The sequence below is a fragment of the Bos javanicus genome, chromosome 21, assembly GCF_032452875.1.
Source record: "Bos javanicus breed banteng chromosome 21, ARS-OSU_banteng_1.0, whole genome shotgun sequence".
Taxonomy (NCBI): domain Eukaryota; kingdom Metazoa; phylum Chordata; class Mammalia; order Artiodactyla; family Bovidae; genus Bos; species Bos javanicus.
In genome coordinates this window covers 39,611,973-39,638,379 of record NC_083888.1, presented here as the reverse complement: position 1 = coordinate 39,638,379, position 26,407 = coordinate 39,611,973, and the positions used below count along the sequence as shown (strand labels likewise).

The window sequence follows — 26,407 nt, the reverse complement described above, 5'->3', positions numbered from 1 at the left end:
GCTGTTGCTTCTTTGGGAGTGGGAATACCCAGGAAATTTCACAGCTTTTAAGTTTTGTTTTGTTTATGAATCAAAAGCAAGCATCTGTTTATAAGAAAAGTTCAGTAAGACTTAAAGAAACTTGAAGCAGAGCATATAGGATCTCGGCCTGGTGTCTCTACGTGCAGAGATATTTGACAACAGTGATGCTCTTTGTTGCCAGAAACCCTGCTGCCTATTAGAACATTTCAGTATATTACCATACCTAGCTTTTGTCTACCAGCCTTTTGTAAGTAGTCTTAATGGGCAGTTTGTACGCTGGTGTTCCTCATGTAAATGAGGTCATTATCCTTTTAAAGGTATGAAGTCTCCTGTATGTGATGGAGCTTTCTGAGAAACAGATTTGACCTTTCTTTCCCCTATTCTGGATGCCTGCAGAGCCTGCACTCATTAGCTAGAATTTGACTCCATGACATTTTTACTTAATTTTCTTTTCCCTCTATGCTGGACACATGGGGCAACCATTTATGTTCTTTCTTGACCTGAGATGCTCTCTAATCCCTTTCCAGCTGTGGCATTTGTCATTCAGTCACATCAGGATGTGGTGACCCTTCTTTCCCCACTGCAATTCCCAACTGTTAATTGATTCATTTTAGAGAAGGAACTAGACACAGTCCTATGGACTTAGCACCATTTAATTTGCATTAGCCAGAACAGTGGAAAGAAAAGCAATTTCCTCTGGAGTGGAAACATATTCTTTGTAAGGTAGTAGAGGAAACAAATAATATTTTTTAAAGGTTTTAATGTTTTAAGTGCTGTGGATGATAAGTTGAAAGGCATTATTTCCCTCTATTGGTGTTGATGATGATGACAATAATTGTAAAAAGCATAAGTAATAATTGTAATTCAAACTCAGATCTTTTTTTATTACAAAGTCCATACTGTAAATCACTATACTAAGAAATTACTGTCATATCTACCATCAATCTGCCAAAAACTGTGCTGACCACCTTGTGTCCTCAGAGCCTAACTAGGTGAGCTTCAGTAAGCCAATTTGAAGGGAGAGGGACACAGATTCAGAGAGAGGAAGTAACTTGCTCAAGGTCGCCCCTTTGCCATGACAAGGACCAGAGCTCCAGTATGCTCTGACACTCAGTCCATGGTTCTCACCACTGCCTGCCCCACACTGCCTGTAGAATAATAAGGCACTAACAAAGATATCCATCGAAGTGTCAAGGACGTTGTTAGACACTTTTAAAAATGTGTAAATTGTGATCCATGCTATGATTCTGATGGACTTTGTTTCTGGACTTGGGATACTCTATTTACAGGTTATTAGAACTTAATAAAATGTAGAACCTTAGAACTGTAGGCTAGCACTATGAGTTTTAAAGGCATTGCTCCATTTATTCAAACATGGGCTTTGATCATTTAATATATGCATATAGACTCATAAGGTAAATGATCTATCCTTCATCAATCTGCTCATCTTAAGGTGTGAATGGATAAAGGGATAGGAGATTTCCCTAGAGCCTGATACATTTTATGATACAAGTGTACTCAGGAACTTACCAAAGAAGAGGGCAGTTTATGCCAGGTGTGTGCGTGCGTGCTCAGTCGCTCACCCGCGTTTGATTCTTTGAGACCCCTGTAGACTGTAGCCCTCCAGGCTCCTCTGTCCATGGGATTCTCCAGGCAAGAATGCTAGAGTGGGTTGCCATTTCCTTTTCCAGGGGATCTTCCCAACCCAGGGATTGAACCCACATCTCTCACGTCTTTGCCCTTGGCAGGCAAATTCTTTACCACGGGGTGGGCTTATCGCTGAAGGTGTTCCAGAGCAGGCGATACAAGCTGAGTTGTGGGATGGGAAGCAGAAGGGAAGGTTTGTGTGAAAGGCAGGGAGGCATGCATCAGTAATGACTGGATCAAAAGGTGTGCTGGAGGGAGTGTTAATGTGAGTGTCTTTGGTGTCTTCTTAATGTGGAGGGGGATGAACATAGTAACTTGTTCTTATAACTCTCTTGCTTAAGTTACACAGAGCACCCTTTTGTATGTCTTTTATTCTGGTAGCATTTTCCTGGCAGGAGACATTGCTAGTTCTGTGGGAGATGCTCCCCATCAGCCACAGAGCTCAGTTGCCTGGGAGGGAAACAAAGGATGGATTGCTCAAACGTTATCTGTAACTCTCCAAGTTCACGAATACATCTTGTTTCGTGAGCAGAATTTTAGCCCTTAAAACTCCTACTGTCCTGCTGCTTGTTTCTAGTTGAAAAAAAAAAATGAAGGAAGACTTAAGAAGAAGGATCTGTTTCTTTCTGAGCAGGAATGAATGAATATTGGGATTTTTCCTAATTTTCATGCTAGAACATAGGCCTTGTCACCTCCCTGCCTGACATCTAAGAAGTGTAGAGATCTTTCCTTGAATGTTGACGATTATAGTCTAGATACTTAGAAGTATTAAACGTAATTCTGTGACCTAGCCTATATAATTATTATAAATAAACCTATGCTAAATAAAAGAGACTATTACATAACTCTTAGGCCAAGTCAGTCAGTAGTGCCAGCTACATTATCCTGCTAATAATAAACCTTTCCATTTGATTTCTTCCATTACTTTGAAGATTTATAAATGTCTCTTACTTTCCAAAGTCTTTTTTCCTTCAAGAGATTGATAAACACTTTTATTTCCTTCTAGTTTTTCCATGGTTTGTTATTTTAACTTTTTACTCATCAGGTATTTTATATATATATATATTATTTATGTATATTTATCTACTTGTATAACATAGGAAATAAGTATCTAAATTGTTTTCCCCCAAGTAATTGTTGAATCATTTGTTAAATTGTGTTTCCCTGCTGTATTGATTTATAATATCTATTCTATCATATTTTGAGTTCATACACAGAATGGAGAAGGAAATGGCACCCCACTCCAGTTCTCTTGCCTGGAAAATCCTATGGACAGAGGAGCCTGGTAGGCTACAGTCCATGGGGTTGCAAAGAGTCGGATACGACTGAGCAACTTCGCTCACTTACTCACACAGAATAGATTTCTGGGTGATCAGCTCTATCATATTTATCTTGTTTTTCTTATACAACCACCACTTATTTTAAAGGTCATAGTTTTATAAAGTTTTTTGATATGAACTAGGGCTAAATTTCTTCATTAACTCTCCTTTAAAACTTCTCCATTCTTATCAGGGCATCTTCTGTTTTTCTTAGCATAATTCCACAAGCCCAACAAGATTCTCTAAGAATATTATGGTAGATGTTTTCATAAGATTATAAATTTATATAACTTGCCAGGGTCAATTGAAAACAGTCCATCTAAAGCCTTTAGATAATCTTTGTTCTCTACCCTAGACTTGTTTCCTTCTTGAGTATATTTGATGTTTCTTCTTCCCTTTGTTTAGTTTGAATATAGATAGTCCACTTCTAGAAAACTATAGTTGAATAATTTGGCTTTTCCTACTTTATTAGCATTAAACTATTTTTCCATAGTTCAGGCCTGTCTCTGCTTCATTCTTTCCACATACAACATACAACTAAAAGACCTTTTCTTCTGTTCCAGCTTTTTAAAAGATTCCACTCTCTCCTGCTGTTGGCGTTCTTAGAGTGGTTCTCACTGGCCTGGCCACTGTTTGCTGTCACCCTGAGGCTGCTGCTCCTTCTGTAGTTAATGCCCTCTCTTGCTTAGTTTGAGCCCATCAGAGTTCCCTGGGAAGTTACATCAGTTTCTCTAGGTACCACCCCCCTCTTCTCCCTAATTAGGGTAACTTGTTATTGTGCTGTCACTCTAGCTTGTGAGACCCTTTTATTCCTCTTGGAGGCATATATGTTTTTTAAGAGTCTCTGGCCACAGACTTATAAAATATTTTCCCAGAACTCTCTGAACTGCCTGATCAGCATAGCTAAATAAATTTTATGATTCTTCCCTTGGCTGCTATAATCTTTGGAATGATATAGTCCCAGCCTCCCAAGTTCCCATCATTGCTCCTCACTAATAATTTTTTGGGTCATATGTGAGTGAAAATTTGAAATGTTCATTTTTCTTTTCCCTCCAGTCATCTAAAAGATACTATTGCAGTGTCTCAACAAGAATTTGTTGAATGCTCTTGTTTCTGGAGAGGTAAAGGACTTTCCCAACTCTAGATGTCTCCAGGTATAACAAAAACATGAACCATGAGATTAACTTGAACAGTGGATGGAGGAAAAGAATATCTGGTACAGCAGTATCTTGGAGAGACTGGGACCAGTGGAGAAGCACAGAGAAATTACCAATCTCAGGGTGTTAGTGTGTGTGTATTAGGTAAGTGGAGGAGGGGAGGGGAGGGGAAGTGCACATGCCCAGGTGGAATTTTACCAGTGTCGTCAGATATCCGGGCCACAATAGCATGCAAATGATCTGTTACAAGCTCTCAGTGACCTATACTATGGACAATGTTGCAGTCACCCTTGCAAACTGTCTTGACACTACACCAAGGATGATGAAGTGTCAAGAACCCACAAAATTATATTTATGGAGAAATATGTAGATAATTTTAAATAAAATCAAGCTATATGAAGTGTTTCCTCTTTTCCTTTATCCTCTTTTCTGCTTTTCAAAATATTCCTCACTCATGAGATTTCTCTTCAGTGATTCCCTCATGATGGAGCTTTACCTGATAGACCGAGGCGGTCTCAGCTACCTTCTCCTTTGTGTTTTCACCTCTGCATCTTGTATTATGATTATTTATGGGTCTCTCATCCTCATTTTGACTTTGAACCCTCAACATCAGATACCATTCCTTGTTATTTTTCTATTTCCAATATATACTGTGTGACAATATATGTGTATATATATACACACATTATTATATAGTAGTTTCTAGATACATTAGTAAATCATAATGTTAATCAATTATATGCTTAAAGGTATTTGGCCTGCTTGACCTACATGAATTAAGACACAAAAATGTCTTAATTTTAAGTGGTTGCTTTTAAACTGTCACCACCAAATAGAAGATACAAAGTTGTATTTGGGCTCAATATTAAAAATTTTTTTTTCTGAAGATTTGAGATGTTTACAATGCAATAAACTTATTTGTCAATAGTTCTCACACGAATGAACACTCTCAGATGGCAGAGGATTTTGTCCATGACTGGCAGAGGATTACTTATGTATATCTATTATGTGTGTGTAGATAGCATATTGAAAAGCAGAGACATTACTTTGCCAACAAAGGTTCATCTAGTCAAGGCTATGGTTTTTCCTGTGGTTGTGTATGGATGGGAGAGTTGGACTGTGAAGAAGGCTGAGCGCCGAAGAATTGATGCTTTTGAACTGTGGTGTTGGAGAAGACTCTTGAGAGTCCCTTTGACTGCAAGGAGATCCAACCAGTCCATTCTGAAGGAGATCAGCCCTGGGATTTCTTTGGAAGGAATGATGCTAAAGCTGAAACTCCAGTACTTTGGCCACCTCATGCGAAGAGTTGACTCATTGGAAAAGACTCTGATGCTGGGAGGGATTGGGGGCAGGAGGAGAAGGGGATGACAGAGGATGAGATGGCTGGATGGCATCACTGACTCGATGGACGTGAGTCTGAGTGAACTCCGGGAGTTGGTGATGGACAGGGAGGCCTGGTGTGCTGCGATTCATGGGGTCACAAAGAGTCGGACACGACTGAGCGACTGATCTGATCTGATCTGATGGATGAATGACAGGATGTTAAAGTGGATATGGTTTCTTATCCTTTGGATGCATTAAAACTGATGAGTATGTATATTTAACTTGGGGGTGTGGTATTTAGAAGCTATTTTCAATATTCTAGAAGTTAAGAAAAAAACAAATTTATTTACAACAAATCTTAACAGCTTTTAAAGCTTTATAACATTTTGCTTTGGGTCAGACTTACCAATTGAATAACACTGGCTATCACGTAGAAACAAAACTCCAGTTGGCTGTTAATTATGCATCACCTTTGATTTTGTAAAAATTTTAAATCCAGTTGTTGTTACTAACTCCAGTTTGTTTAGAGGGAGGAGGATTTCAAAAAATCAAGAATATGCAGAAAGCATATTAAAAGAATTTTTGATCATCAGTTCAGTTCAGTTGCTCAGTTGTATCCAACTCTTTGTGAACCCCATGAACTGCAGCACACCAGGCCTCCCTGGTCATCACCAACTCCCGGAGGTTACACAGACTCATGTCCATTGAGTTGGCAATGCCATCCAGTCATCTCATCCTCTGTCTTCCCTTTCTCCTCCTGCCCTCAATCTTTCCCAGCATCAGGATATTTTCAAATGAGTCAGCTCTTCACATCAGGTGGCCAAAGTATTGGAGTTTCAGCTTCAACATCAGTCCTTCCATCAGTCCGTCCAGACCCAGGACTGATCTCCTTTAGGATGGACTGATTGGATCTCCTTGCAGTCCAAGGGACTCTCGAGTCTTCTCCAACACCACAGTTCAAAATCATCAATTCTTAGGTGCTCAGCTTTCTTTATAGTCCAACTCTCACATCTGTACATGACTACAGGAAAAACCATAGCCTTGACTAGATGGACCTTTGTTGACAAAGTAATGTCTCTGCTTTTTAATATGCTGTCTAGGTTGGTCATAACTTTCCTTCCAAGGAGCAAGCGTCTTTTAATTTCATGGCTGCAATCACCATCTGCAGTGATTTTGGAGCCCCCAAAAATAAAGTCAGCCACTATTTCCACTGTTTCCCATCTCTTTGCCATGAAATGATGGGACCGGATGCCATGATCTTAGTTTTCTGAATGTTGATCATAAGCTGAATTAATTTCATTCTATATGTTATTTCATGGACGTTTTTACTCCGTATTTTTTTTTTTTTTTTTGCAAGTCTGAAGTAAGGATGCATCTTACAATGTGCTTATCGCTCAGTTGTGTCCAAGTTTTGCGACCCCATGGACTGTAGCTCCCGCCAGGCTCCTCTGTCTATGGGGATTCCCCAGGAATCCCCAAGAATACTAGAGTGGGTTGTCATGCCCTCCTCCAGCAGATCTTCCAAACTAGAAACTAGCCAGGTCCCTTCCACTGCAGGCAAATTCTTTACCGTCTGAGCCACCAGGGAAGCCTTTAGTGGTGTGTTATACTTTCTTACAGTGTTTCTTTCTTTCTTTCTTTTTTTTTTTTGAATCTTTTCCTATTGATTCAGTAAATATGCAGGTAATTTATAATCCACAGAATTTTAATGGTCAGAGAATATGATTATTTTATTCAGAGTTTGTATGGTTCAGGTGTCAGATTGTCTGAATCAAGATCCTGTGTCACCTAGGACAGCTCCTTGATTTTTCTGGGACTCAATTTTCTCATCTGTAAATTGGGGATGATAATATCTACTTCATAAAGTCCTTGTGAAAATTGAATGAGATGATACTTGAAATGTGTTAAGCTTTTCTTCTTATACCTGTTCCAACCTGTCAGTGCCAGAAAGAGTTAATGCTTCTCCCCCATTGCCAAAATTACCAGTAAGAGAAATTAACTGAAAATCTTGCAAGATGGGACATTATTTTATTTTATTATGCAAATAAATTTGACCTCCAGAGATTATTTATTTTGCTTCAGAAGCTGTACTGCTAACCAAACAGTTTATTCCATTTTTGTGCAACAATTTATAATGAGCCTAAAAAGAAGTACTGATTATCTTAGAGTTTTTGGCTCAATTACCTGTTTCAAATGCTCAATGACTAAGGAAAGCATGTCATTTTCTCCTCTCCTGCACCATGGAGTATAACAATAGACTGTGAATAGAGCAAATCAGAGATACAAATACCAGTATAAGGGGCCCATTGTGTTTAGTGTGTAGCCTGGTCATATGGTTTTAATTTAGGTCACCTGATTGATTGTGACATCCAGACAGATAGCACATTGTCCTCTCTTGGATCCCTAAACACGTTAATATTCTTGTTCTTCTCTGCCCATTTTGCTTCCAAACCTTAAGTGAAATGGAATTACAGCATGCACTTTGTTTTCCTGTGCTAAGTGATTATCTCTGCAGTGCAATTTTGTGATTAGGCAAGATGGCATGCATACACTCAGCTAATGCTGATTTCCCCCAGGGTGCAGAAACAGGTAAATTCATAATGAATTGATGTTGTGCTTTGATTTCAAATGCATGTGAAACCTCACCATACTTAGTAGTTTTATTTTAAAAATGTGTTTAATTATTCTAAAATTAAAATTGAACTTTAGAAAATGGCATTTAAACATAAGTCAAGGGTGCTAACTACTTATGAATGTTAATCCCCTTCAAAAAGTGAAAAAAACAAATGTACCTGACATAAATTGGGTTGGGGATATCTTTGAAAATCTTTTTAATTATTTATATTCATTCTGATTAATTCAAAAAATCTGAATGCAGGTAGGTATTAGTATTGTCAGGTACTAAGATTCCTTATTTTGAAAACTACCGTAATTATTTAACTAATTGCTATCATGGTATTGCCACAGTTGTTTGGGTGTCATTCAGTGGGAGTAGGGGGTGGAGGGAGAGGCAGGGGAGAAGTGAGGAGTTAATGGTTGGCACAAAATATTTTCTTTAGCTATTTTCTTTGATGTTTTAAAAACAATTTTTGTCCATGATGGTGAGAGACCAATTTTAAGGAGGATTTAGCATTTACAAAATTAGACACATTTTGACCAGATTATAAAAGCAAATTGATTGGTACTCAAACCATACCTTTTACTGATTTACTTAGAATAAGCACTGACTGTAATATTGTGAAACTTGAAGTGAGAAACATAATAATGCAATTTCTCAATCTTATTTCAATTGAAATTCTTTTTGTAAGAAATATTAACATTAATCAGAACTCCTTGTAGATAATGCTAGAGCAGGTTACTTGGCTACAGTTCTTTGATTAGCTCCTTCTTCCCACACTTTAATCTCCTAGTGTAGTGTCCAGTATACAGTAAGAGTACAATAAACCTTAACCGTATTATCATTCTCATTATCTTTCCATTGAGTAAAAATTGTACGTTTAATAAGTTGATAGTTTATTTCCAGTAATAAAGCACATTAATTTGGAATAAAGTACTTTTATTCAAGATTCAAGGGGAAACCAACCCATTAAAATTTTTCATCTCCTTTCATGGTTCAATTATATGTTCTGTGAACCGCCAGTCATATTCTTTCTGATTGAAGTGTTTCACTTTCCTGCATGTTCTATCTTCATTTGCCCTGAGGGATATGATACTCTCAAAGTTGTGCTCCTAGTTTTGGACACCTATCTAGCAGGGGTGAACTGCCTACAGCTTCAGCATTCACTCTGCCACACTTTGCACGCTTAGCAAGGTAAGCACTTCGTAAGTCTTCCCACAGGTGATTCGTTGGCCCGTACCTGCTATCCAAGTCACCAGCAGGAAAACTGCAGATACTTGTTTCTCGCACAGTGGGGCTGTTGGATATAACTCTCGGGGTAGAGTTAGGAAAGACAAGATGTAACACAAGAATGATGAAAAGGAGCCTGGACTGGAGACAAAACACTTCCGGATTGTAGTCTTAGTCCTATTTAGTAACTTAGGCCAAACTTTGTAGCTTCTTTGAACCTTAAAAAGTTATTTTAAGGTATTTAAATGTTACTATGGAGTTGTAAAAATTTGTTTTTATCTGTCTCCTGCTTATCTGGAAGGCTCTGTAAATATGTCTTACTTATCTTTACATTTTTAAACTGGATTGGTGCCATTGACAGATAACATGGAAAAGGCATTTAATAAGTGTTGAAAAAGCGAGGCAAGAAGACAAACAGGAGGCAGAGAAAGGAAGGCAGAATAGAATCATCTATGTAAGACCTAAGTTTGCCGCAAAATTCTCTTTGCATAAAACCTTACGAAATTAAGTGCACCTGGTCCTCTTCTAAGATTAATGGAAGTTTACACTTCGGGGTTAAGAGAAGTCACCATCAGTCAGACCTTTCTTCTAATGTGTGGGAAACTGAGACTCATGACGATTAAGTGAGGTGTCACTCAGGTAATGGCAAAGCCTCCCCTAGCTCTTCTCAGTCTATGGTCAGCTCTTCCTGGGCTATACTCGACAGCCTCAAGATCAGGCTATGTGTGCAAATAGGTCTAGAAAATACAGCCCCACTCATTCGAATTTGGGAGAAAGGGGTGGCCTTTCACTTTGTATTCTCTGTACCTTTCTATTTCTTGATTTAAGCAACACCAAAAGAAACATATTTTTATAACATAATTAAAAAGTCCTATGGAAAAGTATAATTAAAAATAATGAATTTCAACACTCTGTATGAATAACATATAGAATAAATAACAATAAGCAATAATAAAAATACCCTATAGCATGAATGTGATTTACTAAAGTATATTTTTCAAAGTGAACTGAAGTTCAGCAGTATGTATATTAAATCCCTCTGGCATATTGGTGAAGAGGCTGCTTGTTATTTTTAGGTCAGGATTTAAATGCTTGGTTATATTGCATAAGAGTTCAAACAACTTTATCTCTCCAAAAGAGGCCGCTTAGATTTCTTGTGTTCCAGTTAGACCCCACCCTTCTACTGTACCTCTCTTCAAGGTCATATTCAAGCATACTTTCTTCTGATCTGTCTAAATAAAATTCATCAAGAGTTTCTTTTCCTTTAATACTTCTGAATACCTCAGGTTCATTTCAAGTAAGAGAAGAAGCAAAGTGTTTTCAAGTAACATCCCCTATCTATAAATCAAGTTGACTTATCCTTTCATTGATTCTTCTAGTGTTTTGGCTATTTTTTAAAACTTTTTATTTTATGTTGGAGTATAGCTGATTAACAACCTTGTGATAGTTTCAGGTGAAAAGCAAACAGACTCAGCCATACATATACAAGTATCCATTTGGCTATTTTTGAAGTGGTCTGAGACCTTAAGAAGCAGGAAGACAAGAAAGAGGTTCCTGTGCCACCACTTATAAAGCTGTGGTTGGGAAGAATGCAGTGGAATGGCTAAAAGTCAGGCAGTGTTGCATCTGTCCTAACTTTGCCGAGAGTTATATACATACTTGCATAGTAGTTATCATGCATACAAATTATCTACAGATCAGGGTGTTCATTCAACTTATTTTTCAATGTTTTTTATTTTTACAGCTTCCGCCACCTTTGAAGACTTTCAAATTCGCCCCCACACTCTCTTTGTTCATTCATACAGAGCTCCAGCTTTCTGTGATCACTGTGGAGAAATGCTGTGGGGGCTGGTGCGTCAAGGCCTTAAATGTGAAGGTAAAGTGATTTCCCTTCCTGGCCCAATGGAATACATGCTGGGGTTACCTGCCTGTGTTGTGACCTTTTCTGCAATTTCTTCTTTCCCTCAGATATCTTCCATGGATCTGGGGAGTGCGTGGATTCTGTTCTGTTCATTTCCTGTCTTCAACATATTAGCTCTGATCTGGGAAACCAGATTCTCCTATCTTTTTCCCTGTATTGTATGGATATGTTTCTCTCTTATAAGGTGTTGATTATTTTGCTAACAGACTAAACATTACAATTTATATCTTAAGCTAGAACTTGGAATAATAAGCATTCAATAAATGTTGAAATGAGCTAAGATTCAGAAGTTTAATCAAACCATCCAAGATCGCTCAGCTTTTAAGTGACCGACTGGAACATGTACCAAGCTTTCCACACCAAGGTCATAGTTGTATCATCTTCTATGGACAGAACTCCTTGAACTACTCAATCCGATTTCTAGAACACCATGATGTATTCTTAAAAACAAATCAGATTATACCCTGATCTTACTATTTAAGAGGTGGAGTAGGGAGGGATAGAGCTGTTTGAATGTTGACCAGAAAACCTAAGCTTTCATGATGAATCCTATAAATAAGGTAACCATAATTTCTGAATTTTTGTTTGTAAAAAGGTAGAAGAAAGTCTACCTAAAGGGTAGGTGTATGAAAATTTGTCTACTGTGTGACACATGGGAGAATTTTGAGGTAAGACTACAATGCGAGAACTATGAACAGTAGAAATGTTGAGAGAAAAACAGTGCTTTCCTAATTATTTACCTGTGGAAGCTAGCATGTGAAATATTTTACATATTTTCTTAATGATTTTACAAGGTGGTAGTTATCCCCATTTTACCAACAGAAAGACTGAGGTGAAGTTAATTGTCCAAGGCCAGGTAGACAAATAAGTTTTGTGGAGCCTTGACTCAAATCAATATAGTTCAGAAGTTATGAGACATTATGATTAATTTTCTCTCACAGTAGAACTTATAGCAGCTAAAAATAGGTCATCTCTTTGGAGTTTTGTTCCTGGACCCCTCAAAGACCAAGTCCTTTATGTTAGAAAACATTTTTAAAACTGATAACCAGACTGGTTGCTGAGCTCATCCAATAACATCAGATTTCAAAACCCCGCTTATTGACATATTGAGATGATAAAGCTCAGAAAAACCTTAAGAGAAAATTTAAATTTTCAAACAGCCTGAAGAAAAATGGAAGCAGTACTATTTCTCAAAATTCATAATTTATACCATAGACTCGAGTAGCTTTTAATTTATCATTGAACAAAAGTCATTTTTGCTGTCTCCTTCTAGGATGTGGGCTGAATTACCACAAGAGATGTGCGTTTAAAATCCCCAACAACTGCAGTGGCGTGAGGCGGAGAAGGCTCTCAAATGTCTCCCTTACTGGGCTCAGCACTGTCCGCACAGCATCTGCCGAGCTCTCCACCAGTGCCCTTGATGAGCCCCTTCTGGTATGGCCTCTTTGTTTATCTGTTTCCCAGTTTACATGAGAAATCTGAAGGATGATGTGGTAACAGTGTCAATCCAAGACAGTGTCCTGGGAGGAAGAACACAGCCAGGGTGTTGATGACTGTGTTTCTTCAGGGCCTGTGCTGTAGATTGGTCAGTGCCTCAGCAAATATCCAACAGCTTTGAGTTTGCTCTTATCTGTGAGCTTAGAGCAGTTTTAAAATCTGTGAGGTTTCATCATGGTCATGGAGCCAGAGCAGCACAAGCTAATGTGTGAATGTTGCAAAACATAGTTTGTCAAAATTTGGAAACCAGAGATAAAAGATGTTCTTCTCTGAAGATTATTAGAGTACTTTGTGGTATAGCTGACTGTTTATTGTGGGAGAAAATTTGCAATTTTCTCTGAAAAGATGAAGGTATTTACTTGTTTGGCATTAATGGCATATGTGCCGATGTATTGTCACAGTCACACTGATTGACAAATGTCATGAGAAAAACAGCACGTAGTACTTTAAATATTCCCATAAATATCTGTGGATATGACTTAAATATTTTCTTTAAGAAAGTTAAAATTTGATTTTCCAGACACTCAAAGCAAAGCAAAAATTGTGATAATTATGTGCAACGTTTAAAATAAGAACTTTTTTTTCTGAAATAAGCTAACGGTGTGAGCTTAGAAATCCTACGTTTACTTGCTCTGACAGTAGATATTACAAAAAAACATTTTATAATCTAATTAGTGTATCAATTAAAGAAAAAAAATAAAAATTATGAAACATTTAGGTTAAATATAATCCATGGAGTGGAGAGGGGTAATGCATTTTGAAACCATCTCTACAAAGGTCATATTAATTAATTTATTGTTTGGAAACTATTTTATTGTGATCTTTATATCACTTAAATTTTGTTATAGCATAAACTAGATTATCTAAGTCAAATGAATGCTTGTTTCGATAAATAGGAAAAGTCCATACTCTGTTACTATGACTTTTTTGGGAGGAGTTTCTTGTATTTTCATGAAGTGAACCTGTTAGGGTAAGGCAGGCAGTAAATCCCATCAGTAGCTAGTAGAATATATTATATTCTGGTGACTCTTCAGAATACATGTGTGTGATTATATATTATTCTAGAAAGTTGTATTAGAATTAGTGATACTCTTACTGAAAGGTGCTTAAGTCAAATTCTATTTACTTTTTCAAATAATTCTCATATTATCTTTCCAACTCTGAAGTTTCTTGATTTCATTTGAATTTTTGTAAGTATTGATTTTATAAGTTAGCGGTTATTCTTGCTTCAGGATAGACGCTTTTAAACAAGTTTAAGAAACAGAATTGTAAATCAGTTTGTATTGTTTTGAGTTTTACCAGGAAAAGATTTTTAAAAATTTGTTAACATTTCATAAGGTTAAACTCTAAAGTTATTCATCATTAGAATAGACTAGAATCTAGATAATTAATGCTGAATATTTTTCTTTTAAAGCTATCTCAGTTTTTAATAATATATACATATATGCACATATATACATGTATATATACATCCAAAGATCATATATATATCATTTAGAGTTTATAAATATGAATTAAATTATTATATGCTTGCATATGTATAATTTATATACAAATTTAATTTAGATTACCAAAGTCTTTAAGCAGGTTTTTGTGTTTTTCACCCAGATCATTTAATTGCTTTAATTGCTTTATTTAATCAAATTACTTAATTATTTAATTGTTCAAATTACTTGATTATAAACTATATTGTACACCAGGTGTCAAATTCATTAGTGATTTATTACTGAATGAAAATTTTATCATAAATGCTTAAAAATATGTTTGAAAAATGCATTTTAAAAATGAGATTTTCAACTATATTTGCCAAGAATGCTTATAAAAGTTTGATCTAATAAGATATTTATGAGGTGGGAAAATTTGGGGCCACAAGATACTTTGAAAAGTATTACATAAACTTTCATAACCTTGTGTAAAATGCTTTTCAGGTAATCTTTAAATGAAAAATGCCTGTGGGAATAGTGTGTGTGACATACCGGCTCTCAAATGTGTGTTTTACATCATCATAGCCCTTTGTGTCCCTGACGGGTGCCTGTGTGTCTCTCTTTGCTTACTCGGAGTACAGCAAATATGTCTCTTTTCATCTCTGGACAAAACACCTAAGACCAGTAACTATAGTTTAAAAGTTATAGTGAATGCCTGCTGCTGCTGCTGCTGCTGCTGCTGCTAAGTCGCTTCAGTCGTGTCCGACTCTGTGCGACCCCATAGACAGCAGCCCACCAGGCTCCCCCGTCCCTGGGATTCTCCAGGCAAGAACACTGGAGTGGGTTGCCATTTCCTCCTCCAGTGCATGAAAGTGAAAAGTGAAAGTGAACTCGCTCAGTCGTGCCCGACTCTTAGCAACCCCATGGACTGCAGCCCACCAGACTCCTCCGTCCATGGGATTTTCCAGGCAAGAGTACTGGAGTGGGGTGCCATTGCCTTCTCTGTGAATGCCTAGACAAAGATAATATTATGGTAATGATTTAGAATATTTTAGTCCCATATACAGTAAAGAATATTTCCCACTTCTGAAAAGAGTAATGGCCTGTATAAAGGTGGCGTCGCTAACTAATGCCACTAGACCACCCGTGCTGCATGTCTGCCGTCAGTATGGATTTTGTCCCAAATGTAAGAAAATGACTTTCTCTTCCACAATAGATTCCTTGTTTTTACCTTAAAAATCATCACTTCACATACAAATTAAAATATTGCTAATCCTATTAATTTACCCATTTCTGGCAATTATGTTGAACTTGGATTTCTATAGTGCTGCTAAAATAGAAAGAAAAGTATAACAATATAGATCTTCAGTTCAGTTCAGTCGCTCAGTTGTGTCCGACTCTTTGCGACCCCATGAATCGCAGCACGCCAGGCCTCCCTGTCCATCACCAACTCCCGGAGTTCACGCAGCCTCACATCCATCAAGTCAGTGATGCCATCCAGCCATCTCATCCTCTGTCGTCCCCTTCTCCTCCTGCCCCCAATCCCTCCCAGAATCAGGGTCTTTTCCAATGAGTCAACTCTTCGCATGAGGTGGCCAAAGTACTGGAGTTTCAGCTTTAGCATCATTCCTTCCAAAGAAATCCCAGGGCTGATCTCCTTCAGAATGGACTGGTTGGATCTCCTTGCAGTCCAAGGAACTCTCAAGAGTCTTCTCCAACACCACAGTTCAAAAGCATCAATTCTTCGGTGCTCAGCCTTCTTCACAGTCCAACTCTCACATCCATACATGACCACAGGTCTGAGTTCTTGGAGATGTTTGTTGGTGTGGGTCCAGCTAGAGTCCGTGACTTATTCACCCTTGCTCGGAAGAACGCCCCTTGCATCCTCTTCATCGATGAAATAGATGCGGTGGGAAGGAAGAGAGGGAGGGGCAACTTTGGCAGGCAGAGTGAGCAGGAGAACACGCTCAACCAGCTGCTTGTGGAGATGGACGGATTCAACACAACCACCAATGTGGTCATCTTCGTGGGCACCAACCGACCGGGTATCGTAAACCCAGCTCTGGTGAGGCCGGCCCGCTTCGACAGGCAGATCTTCTTTGTTTCTCAAGGACCGCTGGACATTAAGGTGAAGAGCTTCTATTTTCAAAGTTCACCCCCAACCTCTGAAGCTGGATAGCGCCCTGGAAAAGGAGAAGCTGGCGAGGAAATCGCATCATTGACCCCGGGGTTTTCAGGAGCCGATGTTGCCAACGTGTGCAACGGAGCTGCTTTGATCACCGTGAGACACCTTTCAGATTCCGTAAACCAGAAACACTTTGAACAAGCAATTGAACGAGTGATTGGCAGCTTAGAGAAGAAAACGCAGGTCCTGCAGCCCGAGGAGAAGAAGACAGTGGCATACCACGAGGCAGGCCACGCAGTTGCCAATTGGTACCTGGAGCACGCAGACCCCCTCTTGAAGGTGTCCATCATCCCATGAGGCAAAGGGCTGGGCTACGCTCAGTACCTGCCCCGGGAGCAGTACCTCTTCACCCGGCAGCAGCTCCTAGACCGCATGTGCATGACCCTGGGCGGCCGCGTGGCCGAGGAGATCTTCTTTGGCAGGATCACTACCAGCGCCCAGGACGACTTTGCACAAAGGGACCCAGAGTGCCTACTCCCAGATTGTTCAGTTTGGCATGAACGAGAAGGTCGGGCAGATCTCCTTTGACCTCCCACGTCAGGGGGATGTGGTGTTGGAGAAGCCTTACAGCGAGGCTACTGCCAGACTCATAGATGATGAAGTACGAATCCTTATCAACGATGCTTACAAGAGGACAGTAGCCCTCCTCACAGAGAAGAAAGCTGATGTGGAGAAGGTTGCTCTGCTGTTGTTAGAAAAAGAAGTGTTAGACAAGAACCACATGGTGGAACTTCTGGGCCCCAGGCCATTTGCGGAGAAGTCTATATATGAGGAGTTTGTGGAAGGCACCGGCAGCTTGGACGAGGACACCTCACTCCCCGAGGGCCTGAAGGACTGAAACAGGGAGCGTGAGGGCTCGGAGGAGCCCGCGGGAGAGAAGGTGACCAGCCTGGTCCAGGGTGCCGGCCCTGCATAGCTCCTGGTGCTGCACCCTCAGAGCCGCCCCATGGGCACGGCGGGAAGGGGTGCTTCGTCCTTGGCCTCGGAGGTCACAGGGGCGGGAATGCGTCCCCAGCCTCCAGTCTCCTGTGCCCTCACATGGGGGTGTGCTCACCATCACCCGCCCGTCACTCCCACCTCCCTCAGAGTCTCCCTCTGTGATGGGCTATGAAATTAAAGAGTATTTCAATTTGATTTAATATTTTAAAGTAGGAACCCAAGCTACATGCTGCTGTTCTGTGATGGAGTGGTTTTCTAGGAGACCTGTGTAACATATTTAAAAATAAGAATGTACTGTGTAAATACGGCTTCCTTATGTCACAAATAAAGTGTAAATGCTGCGTTTTTCCTTCTGAAAAAAAAAAAAAGGAAAAACCATAGCCTTGACTAGACGGACCTTTGTTGGCAAAGTAATGTCTTCTGCTTTTTAATATGCTGTCTAGGTTGTTCATAACTTTCCTTCCAAGGAGCAAGCGTCTTTTAATTTTATGGCTGCAGTCACCATCTGCAGTGATTTTGGAGCCCCCAAAAATAAAAGTCTGACACTGTTTCCACTGTTTCCCCATCTATTTCCCATGAAGTGATGTGACCGGATGCCATGATCTTCGTTTTCTGAATGTTGAGTTTTAAGCCAACTTTTTCACTCTCCACTTTCACTTTCATCAAGAGGCTTTTGAGTTCCTCTTCACTTTCTGCCATAAGGGTGGTATCATCTGCATATCTCAGGTTATTGATATTTCTCCCGGCAATCTTGATTCCAGCTTGTGCTTCTTCCAGCCCAGCGTTTCTCATGATGTACTCTGCATATAAGTGAAATAAGCAGGGTGACAATATACAGCCTTGACGTACTCCTTTTCCTATTTGGAACCAGTCTGTTGTTCCATGTCCAGTTCTAACTGTTGCTTCCTGACCTGCATACAGATTTCTCAAGAGGCAGGTCAGGTCGTCTGGTATTCCCATCTCTTTCAGAATTTTCCATAGTTTATTGTAATCCACACAGTCAAAGGCTTTGGCATAGTCAATAAAGCAGAAATAGATGTTTTTCTGGAACTCTCTTGCTTTTTCCATGATCCAGCGGATGTTGGCAATTTGATCTCTGGTTCCTCTGCCTTTTCTAAAACCAGCTTGAACATCAGGAAGTTCACGGTTCACGTATTGCTGAAGCCTGGCTTGGAGAATTTTGAGCGTTACTTTACTAGCATGTGAGATGAGTGCAATTGTGCGGTAGTTTGAGCATTCTTTGGCATTGCCTTTCTTTGGGATCAGAATGAAAACTGACCTTTTCCAGTCCTGTGGCCACTGCTGAGTTGTCCAAATTTGCTGGCATATTGAGTGCAGCACTTTCACAGCATCATCTTTCAGGATTTGAAATAGCTCAACTGGAATTCCATCACCTCCACTAGCTTTGTTCATAGTGATGCTTTCTAAGGCCCACTTGACTTCACATTCTAGGATATCTGTCTCTAGGTCAGTGATCACATCATCGTGATTATCTTGGTCATGAAGATCTTTTTTGTACAGTTATTCTGTGTATTCTTGCCATCTCTTCTTAATATCTTCTGCTTCTGTTAGGTCCATACCATTTCTGTCCTTTATCGAGCCCACCTTTTCATGAAATATTCCCTTGGTATCTCTAATCTTCTTGAAGAGATCTCTAGTCTTTCCCATTCTGTTGTTTTCCTCTATTTCTTTGCATTGATTGCTGAGGAAGGCTTTCTTATCTCTTCTTGCTATTCTTTGGAACTCTGCATTCAGATGCTTGTATCTTTCCTTTTCTCCTTTGCTTTTCGCTTCTCTTCTTTTCACAGCTATTTGTAAGGCCTCCCCAGACAGCCATTTTACTTTTTTGTATTTCTTTTCCATGGGGATGGTCTTAATCCCTGTCTCCTGTACAATGTCACAAACCTCCGTCCATAGTTCATCAGGCACTCTTATCTATCAGATCTAGGCCCTTAAATCTATTTCTCACTTCCACTGTATAATCATAAGGGATTTGATTTAGGTCATACGCAAATGGTCTAGTGGTTTTCCCTACTTTCTTCAATTTCAGTCTGAATGTGGCAATAAGGAGTTCATGATCTGAGCCACAGTCAGCTCCCGGTCTTGTTTTTGTTGACTGTATAGAGCTTCTCCATCTTTGGTTGCAAAGAACATAATCAGTCTGATTTCGGTGTGGACTATCTGGTGATGTCCATGTGTAGAGTCTTCTCTTGTGTTGTTGGAAGAGGGTGTTTGCTATGACCAGTGCATTTTCTTGGCAAAACTCTATTAGTCTTTGCTCTGCTTCATTCTGTATTCCAAGGCCAAATTTGCCTGATACTCCAGGTGTTGCTTGACTTCCTATTTTTGCATTCCAGTCCCCTATAATGAAAAAGACATCTTTTTTGGGTGTTAGTTCTAAAAGGTCTTGTAGGTCTTCATAGAACTGTTCAACTCCAGCTTCTTCAGCGTTGTCATCAGCTTTGACAGTAAACTGTATCCATTATTCTAGCTATGATGTAGTCCATTTTTAAGAAAATCCAAAATGTAGATAATTAATGGCTTAATATCTCTGCAAGAGTGTATATCTTTTTGTACATCATCACTTGTGTTAGAAGGAAACAAGAAAAACTCAGTAGGTACTTAAGAGGGCACACTAATATGTTTTTCATTATGTATAAGTAAACTTATTAAGACTAAATCAGTTTTATAAACTTTTAGACAGTTGCAGAAGGGAAGTCAAGATTCAGTCAGTTCAGTCGCTCAGTCATGTCCGACTCTTTGCAACCCCATGGACTACAGCACACCAGGCTTCCCTGTCCATCACCAACTCCTGGAGCCTACTCAAACTCATGTGCATTGCGTTGGTGATGCCATCCAACCACCTGTCCTCTGTTGTCCCCTTTTCCTCCTGCCTTCAATCTTTCCCAGCATCAGGGTCTTTTCAGATGAGTCAGCTCTTCGCATCAGGTGGCCAAAGTATTGGAATTTCAGCTTGAGTATCAGTACTTCCAATGAATATTCAGGACTGATTTCCTTTAGGAAGGACTGGTTGGATCTCCTTGCAGTCCAAGGGATTCTCAAGAGTCTTCTCCAACACCACTGTTCAAAAGCGTCAGTTCTTCGGTACTCAGCTTTCTTCACAGTCCAACTCTCACATCCATACATAACCACAGGAAAAACCATAGCCTGGACTAGACGGACCTTTGTTGACAAGCTAATGTGCTTTTTAATATGCTGTCTAGGTTGGTCATAGCTTTTCTTCCAAGGAGCCAAAGTCTTTGAATTTTATGGCTCAGTCACCATCTGCAGTGATTTTGGAGCCTCCCAAAATAGTCTCTCACAGTTTCTATTGTTTCCCCATGTATTTGCCATGAAGTGATGGGACCGGATCTTAGTTTTCTGCATGTTGAGTTTTAAACCACCTTTTTCACTCTCCTCTTTCACTTTCATCAAGAGGCTCTTTGGTTCTTCTTTTCTTTCTTCCATAAGGGTGGTGTCATTTGCCTATCTGAGGTTATTGATATTTTTCCTAGCAATCTTGACTCCAGCTTAAATGATCCAATTAGTTTATTTGTGACTTACACATCATTTTTTAAAAAGTTACAGATGTTTGTGTGGTATTACGGAAAAGTTAAAGAAAGTCATTTATTTGAAATCATGTTACGCAAGGCTTAGACTTAGGCAAAAAGTTAATAATTTACTCCAGAAGTTTTGCTCCTAGCTATGAAAAAGCTTGTATCAATCAACTCTCCTAAAAGGGACAATTATAAAAGCTGAATAAAGTATAACAGAACATAATAAAACAACATTTAAAGGTACCCAAGAACAACCAAGACTGTTAGGATTTGAGGGACCAGTGCACCAGACAGCGCCCCCAAGCTAAGAGGTACCTGGCTCAGAATGTCAGTAGTGTGGAGTTTGAGAACCCCTGATGTAGAACAAAGCTGGAGAATTCCCAGACATACCAGCATTAAGTCATAGTTAAAACAATGTGGTGTTACACAAGATTAAGTATAAAGACAATGTGGTATTACACAGGAGCAGAAAAATATTAATAAACCAATGAACCAGAACAGGAGGAGTCCAGAAGCTATGTGCATGTACAGACCAACTAAGTTTTGACAATTATACCTCTGCTGTGAGAAAAAGATTTTTTCCAACAAGTATTTCTGTATATGTATGTGGGAAATATGAATCGTGACCTTACCTTATACCACATGAAAATAACTTCTAGACAGATTAGAAGCTTCTAGGAAATAACATAGAAGAATATCTACAAGAATTTGAGTCATGAGAAACTTTTAAAAATAGGACTCAAACACAGACAAAGGGAAAAAACTGATAAAGGCACCATTAAAAGTAACAAATTGTTTTCAGTGAAATATACCATTAAAAACTTGGAAAAGCAAATCATAAAAGAAGACATTTTCAATATATATAATATGTGTGTGTGTATATATATCTTATAAAAGACTCATATCCAAATGTATGAAGACCATCTGTGAAACTTCAAAAGACAGACAACCTTATTTAAGCTATAAGCAAAGTACTTGAACAGTACTTTACAAAAGAAGACAGCTGATAAGCATTGAAAATATATTTTGCATCATTCGTTATCAAACAGTCTAAAGTTAATCTACAGTGAAATATCTCTACACCAGGGGTTCTCTGGTAGCTCAGCTGGTAAAGAATCTACCTGCAATGCAGGAGACACTGGTTTGATTCCTGAATTGGGAAGATCCCCTGGAGAAGGGATAGGCTACCCACTCCAGTATTCATGGGCTTCCCTGGTGGCTCAGATGGTAAAGAATCTGTAAAGAATCCGCCTGCAATGCGGGAGACCTGGGCTCAGTCCCTGGGTTGAAAAGATCCCCTGAAGGAGGGTACAGCAGCCCTCTCCAGTATTCTCGCCTGGAGAATCCCCATGAACAGAGGAACCTGGCGGTCTACAATCCAAGGGATTGCAAAGAGTCAGACACAACTGTCTAAGCACAGCACGGAGTACCTAACATTGGGAGAAAACAACTGATAGTAACAAGCATTGTTGAAGATATTGAACAACTGGAACTCACATACACTACTAATGGAGATATAATTTCGTTTAACAACTTTGGCATTCTGGTTGGCAATTATCTTCTAAAGCTGAATATATACATATCATGTGACTCAGCAGTTTTACTCCCAGGTATATATTTACCGGAAATGTGTATAGACATACATGGAAAGATATATGCAAGCATTTAAAAATCTTTTTAGACTTCACTTTTTAAAGCAGCTTTAGGTTCATGGCAAAATCAAAAGGAAGGCATAAAGAGTTCCCACATACCCCCACATTTTATCATAGCCCCCATACATGCAAAGCTCCCGCACATTATCACCATCACTCAACAGAGTGGTACTTATGCTAATACTGATGAACATACATTGATACATCATAATCACACAAAGTCCACGGTTTGCTTTAGTTCATTCATGGTGTTATACATTCTGTGGATCTGGACAAATGTATAATGACATTTACTCATCATCATGGTATCATGTAGAATATTTTCACTGCCCTAAAAAGTCCTCTTAGCTCTATCTATTCTTCCTTCATCCCCTCCACCTAACCCCTACAATTAATGATTTTTTTTTTCACTGTCTTTGTGGTTTTGGCTTTTTTAAAACATCATATAGTTGAAATCATACAGTACGTACCCTTTCCACTTTGGCTTCTTTCACTTAGTAGGACATATTTAAGTATCTTCTGTGTCTTTTCATGTCTTGACAGCTCACTTAATTTTAATGTGGAATAAGTTATTATTCCACTGTTGTGCTGTCCAGAGTTGTCCCTATTTATCCATTCACCTAACAAAGGACATCTTGGTTGCTTCGACATGTTGGCAGTTATGAGTAAGGATACTATAAGCATCGTGCATAGGTTTTTGTGTAAACATAACTTTTCAGCTCTTCTAGGTAAGTATCACAGAGCGTATTTGCCGGATCATATGGTAAGTTTTATCAGAAACTGCCAGTCTTCTAGGTAGTTGCACCATTTTGCATTCCCACCAGCATTGAATGAGAATCCTATTGCCGTACATCTTTGCCAGCATTTGGTGTCTTTGCTCTGGATTTCACATTCTGAGAGGTGTGTTGTAGTGGTTTCTTGTTGTTTTAACTGGCATTTTCTTGATGACATATTATAATATGAAACTTTTTTCATATGCTTACTTGCCATCTGTATATCTTCTTTGGTAAAGTGTTTATTAAGGTCTTTGGCCCAGTTTTAAATTGGGTTGTTTTCTTATTGTAGAATTTTAAGAGTCCTTTGTATATTTTGGGTAACAGTCTTTATTAGATGTGTTTTTTGCTAATATTGCACAAACGTTTTATCCTAGTCTGTGACTTGTCTTCTGATTCTCTTGACATTGTCTTCTGCAGAGCAGAAGTTTTTCATTTTAATGAAGTCGGGCTTATCTTTCATGGATTGTCTCTTTGGTTATGTATTTTAGAAGGCATCACCATATCCAGGGTTACCTAGGTTTTCTTTTATACTATCTTGCTGTCTTCTGTGATTTTTATAGTGTTGTGTTTTACATTTAGGTCTGTGATTCATGTAGAATTAAAATGACTTAAATTAATTCACTTCTCATATCCAAGTACTAACCAGGCCCAACCCTGCTTAGCTTGTGAGATCAGACAAGGCCGGACACAGTCCGGGTGGAATGGGCATAGACAAATTAATTCACTTCTTAATTTAAGTTAATTAATTTAATTATGTAATGTTTGTGTCTAAATTCGTTTGTTTATATGTGAGTCACCAGTACCATTTATTGAAGAGACCATCTTTTCTCCATTTTATTGCCTTTGATCCTTTGTCAAAGGTGAACTGACTGTATTTATGGGAACCTGTTTGGGGACTCATTATCCTGATTCATTGATCTACTTGTCATTCTTACACCACACTGTATTGATTATTATAACTTTATAGTAACTCTTGAAGTTGAATAGTATTGGTCCTTTAACTTTGTTGTTCTCTTCAGTATGGCATTGGCTATACTCCGTCTTTTGCCTCTCCAGATAAAATGTAGAATCACTTTCTTAATATCCATAAAATAATTTGCTGCAATTTTTATTGGGATTGCATTGAATTTATTGGTGAAGTTGAGAATAACTGAGGAATTGACAGTATTGAGTCTTCCTAAATGTGAATGTGGGATATCTCTATTATTTAGCTCTATGATGTCACTCATCAAAGTTTTGTATTTTTCCTCTTATAAATCTTATTCATATTTTTTACATGGATACCTAACGATTTCATCTTGTGGGGCAGGGGAGTGGTGTCAATGTGAATCCTACTGTTACAAGCATGTTTTTAGCATTTTTATTGATCAGAGCTAAAAGCTAGAAACACGTAAATAATGGTAGAGTCATACAATGGGATAGTAGTATATAGCAATACAGCAGTAGAATTGAGGAACTCTTGATTCCTTCAGCACCATAAATGAATCTCACAAAATAATATTTGGGGAAAAAATGGACACAAAGGTTATATGGTTATGAATCCAGTGTCTGAAGTTCTGATCAATAAAGACTAAAAGGGATCAGGAGAGAACCATTCTGGATGCTGGAAATATTCTGTATCTTGATCTGCGGAGAGGTTCATGCTTTTATGTTCATTGAGAGGTACACCTAGAATTTTCTGTACTTTATGCCATAAAAATTGTACCTCAGTAAAGATATTTTTAAATGACAATAGTGAGTACGTATCCTAATAGAAAGTTACAAAGTCACTACGATTCTTCATCCCAACTCATGTGAGAAAAGAATGAAATGTTGTATCAGAATAATTAATAATTAAATTTAACTCTGAGACTCCTGTCAATCAAGTTAAAGTTATAGAAATTGCATTGTTCAGTCACAAAAATCATAAATTCTCTGAGTGGTAAATGAAAGTAATATGCCACAACATCCTAATATATATAGTATTCATTTACATAGTAAACATTTTCTATAGTAGTCTTCACCACAGATATAAAACTGTTATTCATATGGTCTGCCTTCGAGGAGGAAACAAAAATAAAAACAAAGCTCTAGTAAAATATTCCAACCACCTTCAGAAAGAACAGGTGGTTCTCTTTTTCTTGGTGACCTATGGACATTTCTGGTGATTCTAATTTGATAGCGAGGGAGAAATACAGAGGTGTGTGATTCCCCAAATTTTTTTCTTTAAGATAATGGTGCTATAAAATACTATCCAAAAACTCATTCTCCTAGGCAGATAAGATTAGGAAATGCTTTTTTGTCCATCCAAGTACTGGCATTCACAGTATTCATTGAGTATAGTTATGGTTCACAGAAGTCCTACAATAATGAAATCAGTGCTCCTAAACTTACTCAAATATGGAATCCCCTTTTCTCACAAACCCCGGAAATACCTAATGGGAAAAAATACTCTTTTAGACATGGCAACTTAAAGGAGTAAGTCAATGCATGTTGCCTAGTCCATCTTCAAGTACCGAGCACTGAACCAGCAGTAAGCTAGAGTTGAATTCTGATGATAGCCCAGCATAAAGACATTCAGAGCTACACTGGAAGAAAATCCTGTGCTTTGGATATGAAATATGTTGATGACAAGGATCATATCTTATTTTAGAAATTGAGGAAATTTGATTGGCTTCTCTCAAAGAGAAAGTTTTGCCTCTGTGTAAAAATGTTCCATAAAAGTACATTGAAACAGTTATATAATTTCTCCTCCAAAATCATGTTTGCTGCTGCTGTGTCACTTCATTCATGTCCAACTCTGTGCGACCCCATAGAGGGCAGCCCACCAGGCTCTGCTGTCCCTGGGATTCTCCAGGCAAGAACACTGGAGTGGGTTGCCATTTCCTTCTCCAATGCATGAAAGTGAAAAGTGAAAGTGAAGTCGCTCAGTCGTGTCTGACTCTTAGCGACCCCATGGACTGCAGCCTACCAGGCTCCTCCATCCATGGGATTTTCCAGGCAAGAGTACTGGAGTAGGGTGCCATTGCCTTCTCCGAAAATCATGTTTGGATCTGGCCAAATGAGCCGTTGTTGTCCCTGAGTTGTGCTCATGCTTCATGTTAATCCAGTAATCTAACACAGGTATTACTGAGTAACAGTTAATCTTAGCAGAACCTCAGTG

The 26,407-nt window shown here is 38.8% G+C and overlaps 1 protein-coding gene and 1 pseudogene across 2 annotated transcripts in view; both read left to right on the top strand.

Moving 5' to 3' along the window:
- PRKD1 (protein kinase D1) overlaps positions 1-26,407 on the top strand; it is a 351,107-nt gene that overhangs the window by 251,029 nt on the left and 73,671 nt on the right. For both annotated transcript variants that reach the window (XM_061394915.1, XM_061394916.1), the window contains exons 3-4: positions 11,059-11,190; positions 12,509-12,669. In XM_061394915.1, coding sequence (XP_061250899.1) covers positions 11,059-11,190; positions 12,509-12,669 — 293 coding nt within the window. The remainder of the gene's footprint in view (positions 1-11,058; positions 11,191-12,508; positions 12,670-26,407) is intronic.
- LOC133234705 (AFG3-like protein 2) lies at positions 15,255-17,719 on the top strand (annotated as a pseudogene).